Genomic DNA, 4,822 nt, shown 5'->3' with positions numbered 1-4,822 from the left:
TTTCTGTTAATATATTAAATTAGATAATTTTATTTTTGTTTATGTAGCGTTATATTGTCTTTATAAATTTGCCTGATTTTTCAAGTTAGTTCAGATCGGATAACATATTATACTACTATATATTACATTATTTTTAATTTTTTGTGGACTTAATTATTTTTCATCGAGCACCATAGTATACCGCATGTTTAAGTGAAAAATGTTAGAAAATTATTAAAATTTATTATTTTTAATTATTAATATTTAAAAATATAGATTAAAATATATTATTAAATTATTAGAGTAAAAAAATTAAATTAATAACAAAAAATATAAAAAAAAATACATTTTAATATTTTTTAATATTTCTCTATTTTAATAGTTTGCTCAATTATATATCTTCATATGATCATATGAACGAAAATAATTATTTTTAATTATGTCGTACATTTAAAATAATAAATATAATTTATTGATCCAATAAATTTTGTATCAAATTAGACATCCTTAACTTTTATTTATGAATCACGTTATATTGTCTTTATATAAAAAATAATAATAAATGACTAACCATTAAAAACACAAATCATTGTATTTTATTATTATTTTAGACAAGATTTTATAGAGAATTTATTTAGAGTATAAACAGTTATAACCAACTAACTAAAAAATATACTAATTATATAGACAAAATAAAATAACTCCCTACTATTTTTATTTTATAAAATTTTAAAATTAAAAATAAAAAAGAATTAACTGAATTAACTTATACCATAGTTAGCTCCTTAGATTTTCATACAAACATCACCGAAGGCGAAAAAAGTAAAAAACTGAAACAGGCAATCAAACATTTTTATCTCCTAAAAAAAAGAGGCATTTCCTTCCTCTTGGCGGAGACATATATATGCATGCTGATTGCTGAGATTTTTGCCCGTAAAACATGGAAATTCCCCTACAGGCGGCATCGTAGTTAATTCCCAATTAATGTGGATTCTTTTATTTTATTATTATTGATTGATTTTATTTTGACCATCATTATCAAGATTTTATTATTCCTACATTGAATGAGTACCCCGCGGATATCTAGAATTCTCGTATGTTTATGCCCCAGCCAAAGGGATAAGATTAACTATTACATAATTACTAATTAATTCTTTAATTCTCGAATTATCTCAATCAATTAACGGCTATCATACCTTGTGATCCCCAAATCTCCGTCTTTAACCGTTGGATTAATTTCCGGGCATATAATGACCTTATTACCCTCAGAAGGATCTATATAACCCACCCACCCTTCTCATTTCCCTCAGCATCAAAACCAACAACAACAAATCAAATACTTCTTGTATAAAGAAAAGCCTTCATTTTCTTTCAAACCAAACACAAACAAACATGGCTCCTGCTATCACTACCCTCACTGCACCCAAAGCCACCGTGGTCAATGGCCGCACCGCTGGTAACCGTGCTTTTGTGACGTTCCTTGCCGGGAACGGTGACTATGTGAAAGGTGTTGTAGGGTTGGCAAAGGGTCTGAGAAAAACGAAAACAATGTACCCTCTTGTTGTTGCAGTGCTACCCGATGTTCCTGAAGAGCACAGAAAGATTCTGATATCTCAAGGGTGCATTGTTAGGGAGATTGAGCCTGTGTATCCACCTGAGAACCAGACACAGTTTGCTATGGCCTATTATGTCATCAACTACTCCAAGCTTCGTATTTGGGAGGTACATCTTGTCTTCTATTCTCTTATTCTTTTTGTTTTGCTTTTTATTATTATATCTGACTTTTATGGCATAAAATGTTGCAGTTTGTGGAGTATAGCAAGATGATATATCTGGACGGTGACATTCAAGTGTTTGAGAACATTGACCACCTCTTTGACTTGCCGGATAACTACTTCTATGCTGTGATGGACTGTTTTTGTGAACCAACTTGGGGCCACACCTCCCAGTACAAGATCGGTTATTGCCAGCAATGCCCTGATAAGGTTCAATGGCCTAAGAACTTTGGTCCGAAGCCCCCACTTTATTTCAATGCTGGCATGTTCGTTTATGAACCAAATCTTGTTACCTATCATGACCTTCTTAAAACACTTCAAGTCACAAAACCTACATCCTTTGCAGAGCAGGTACTTATTTGTACGATTTAATTTCCATTTGCTTTCAATTTTTCTTACATGAGAAAAACGTGAGATTTATGTTTTCGAAATTTAATAATTTTCAGGACTTTTTGAACAATTACTTCAAGGATAAGTACAAGCCCATATCAAATGTTTACAACCTTGTTCTTGCCATGTTGTGGCGTCATCCTGAAAATGTTGAGCTTGACAAAGTTAAAGTAGTTCATTACTGTGCTGCTGTGAGTGTTCAATTCAAATTATACACAATAATCTATTTCTAGATAATTTGTACAATTATTTATTTGGTTGCTTATATTTACGGTATTAATTAATTTTTCAGGGGTCTAAACCATGGAGGTATACTGGGAAGGAAGATAACATGGATAGAGAAGACATCAAGATGCTGGTGAAGAAATGGTGGGATATATATGAAGATGAGACTCTGGATTTCAATCATCCCGTCAATTCAGAAAGGTTTAAGATGGCTATTTTGGAGTCTGGTAGTGAAATCAAGTTTGTTCCCGCACCATCCGCAGCATAGTTTATATCTTCTGATGATCAAGGAATCAAAGTTAGTGTGTGATCCGTGTACATAAATATGTATAAGGAGTCATACATATATGGAGTCATATATATAGTTATATACCACTAAGTCTTTCTTATAGGTTAAGACAATGAAGAGGACCACTTTTATGAGTCCACTTTTTTTTTTAATTATTTTTTTGTTTTTTTTGGACGTTATGAAGCTTTGAGATTATCCTAAATTTTATATAAATGGATATTCTTTATTGTGTTATTTCTTTTTTTCTTTTTACTGTTTTTTTATTCCTTTTGAATTGCGTATCTGGCAGACCCTGTATATATACTTTTCTTTGAAATTCTACTTTAATTAAACAAAAATCATGATAAAATGAATCTGCCTCGATGTCGGCTTTATAGTGGCTATATGACGTGTTTTTATTTTTTAAACTAGTTTTTGTTGTTATTAATTTGAAGATGTTTCTCTCCTCATTGTCTCTCTTTGATTTATAGAACGCCTGTTCGTTGTTATAACTTTCTTTAAATTAAATATTTAATTTTCAGTTACACTAACCTAGTTATGCTAGGATTCGATCTTGGTGACTTAGTTTGAAGTAAGGTGAAATATATGGTAAAGATGTTGTTTTAAAGATGTGCTATGTGACAAAATCTGAACCACTCATTCAAAAGCCACACTTTTAACTCAAAACCGTTGCCTTTTACAAAGAAAAGCGTCACCTAATGGAAAAAAGTAAATTAGAAGATTTAAAAGAAGAAATAATTAATCTATCGAAATTAATAGATCAAAAACTTATGATTCTAACTAATGTCAATTGTAATGACACTGAATTTTTAAAATCAATACAAAATGATTTTCTCAAAATCTTAATTTTACTTTAAGTTTTATTGAAGGAATTCAAAAACCTGAAAAAACTTATTTTTCACATGGAGTTTCTAAAAAATGTTATCATGGAGATAATTATCCCCATCTTCATCATACTTTTAATCCACAATTAAACTCTATAATAGATATGCTTGAAGAATTATTAGTTTCTATAAAATTTCAGAAAAATAAAGAAAAACAAGAACCTAATATAATAAATGAAATTGAACAAATTCTAAATAAACATTTTAAAAAAGAAAACTTTAAAGAAGAAGAAAAACCTCAAAATATAACTGATATAAAAAATCTAAAAGTTAGACCACCCATAAGACTATGAATATTGATGAAAAATTAGAAGAAGTTACAATGCTTTTTAAACAATTAAAAATGGCTCAAGAAGATAATATTATAGAACATGGTCTTCAAATAGAAGAGGAACCAGAAAATTTTGAAAATGAAAAAATTATTTTAGACTACTCAAGCGATGAGGAACCAGTAATTCCAGTCCAAGTAAAAGATGAAGCAGAAACATCTAAAAATAATCAATACAAATGGGAAACAGGTTTTGAAAACTACGCTTTTAAAAAAGGGTTTATAACCAAAGACTCAAAATACACAAAAATACCACCAAAATATGTTCCCAAAAAACAAGAACTAGAAGAGGATAGAATGCTCAATTTAGATTGTAAAAAGAACGAAAAAGAAATTTTCGAAAATTGGTTAAATTCTTTCTTACTAGAAGCTTATACTAATACAAAATTTAATGAATTAACGGGAGAAGATATTTGGAATTTCATGGGTTTCCACACTACAGGAACCGTAAGAGATTATATGCTGTCAATAGGTAGCAAAGTTTTAGAAGAATTAAAAACAAAAACAACAACATACGATAGAATCGTATATATAGGGGCAGTCCTATACAAAGAATTTTTTGAAAAAAACATTATAATTCATGGACAAGAAATTTCTAACAAAGAATATCAAGATGCAAAGAATCATCTGGCAAATATTCAAATATATGATCTATGTAGTATAGAATCTTATATTTGTGAATATAGAATTCATTATTATAAATTAAAGGAAGAAGATAAAAATCATTATCTTGATATGTATATAACAAAATTACCATATCCCGCTAATGAATTTATTATGGGAAGATTCATAAGAGAAATAAATAAAGGGACACTTGAAAATAATTTTGGAGGAGCAACCTCCGCTATAAGAGAAGAAATAAAAGAACGCTGCATGCAAGAAGCTACTCAAAAAAGATTCAATAACATAATCAGAATTTGTTGTCAGGATAATGAGGAAATTCCTCAAAAAT

The 4,822-nt window shown here is 29.5% G+C and overlaps 1 protein-coding gene across 1 annotated transcript; it reads left to right on the top strand.

The window, feature by feature from the left end:
* Window positions 1–1,300: 1,300 nt before the first annotated feature.
* Window positions 1,301–2,892, top strand: LOC130951796 (galactinol synthase 2-like). Its single transcript, XM_057880532.1, has 4 exons — window positions 1,301–1,701; window positions 1,785–2,105; window positions 2,201–2,335; window positions 2,437–2,892. Exons 1-4 carry the CDS (start codon window positions 1,372–1,374, stop codon window positions 2,635–2,637), a joined length of 987 nt encoding a protein of 328 aa, XP_057736515.1. The 5' UTR covers window positions 1,301–1,371; the 3' UTR covers window positions 2,638–2,892.
* The last annotated feature ends 1,930 nt before the right edge of the window (window positions 2,893–4,822 follow it).

The sequence above is a fragment of the Arachis stenosperma genome, chromosome 9, assembly GCF_014773155.1.
Source record: "Arachis stenosperma cultivar V10309 chromosome 9, arast.V10309.gnm1.PFL2, whole genome shotgun sequence".
In the NCBI taxonomy this organism is placed as follows: domain Eukaryota; kingdom Viridiplantae; phylum Streptophyta; class Magnoliopsida; order Fabales; family Fabaceae; genus Arachis; species Arachis stenosperma.
The sequence above is the reverse complement of the archived record's forward strand: the minus strand, read 5'-3'. Positions and strand labels throughout refer to the sequence as shown.

Coding starts and splice junctions, on each gene's coding strand:
- LOC130951796 (XM_057880532.1), top strand. CDS start 1,372: ATGGCTCCTGCTATCACTACCCTCACTGCACCCAAAGCCACCGTGGTC. Junction 1,702..1,784: donor CCAAGCTTCGTATTTGGGAG/GTACATCTTGTC, acceptor AAAATGTTGCAG/TTTGTGGAGTATAGCAAGAT. Junction 2,106..2,200: donor CTACATCCTTTGCAGAGCAG/GTACTTATTTGT, acceptor AATAATTTTCAG/GACTTTTTGAACAATTACTT.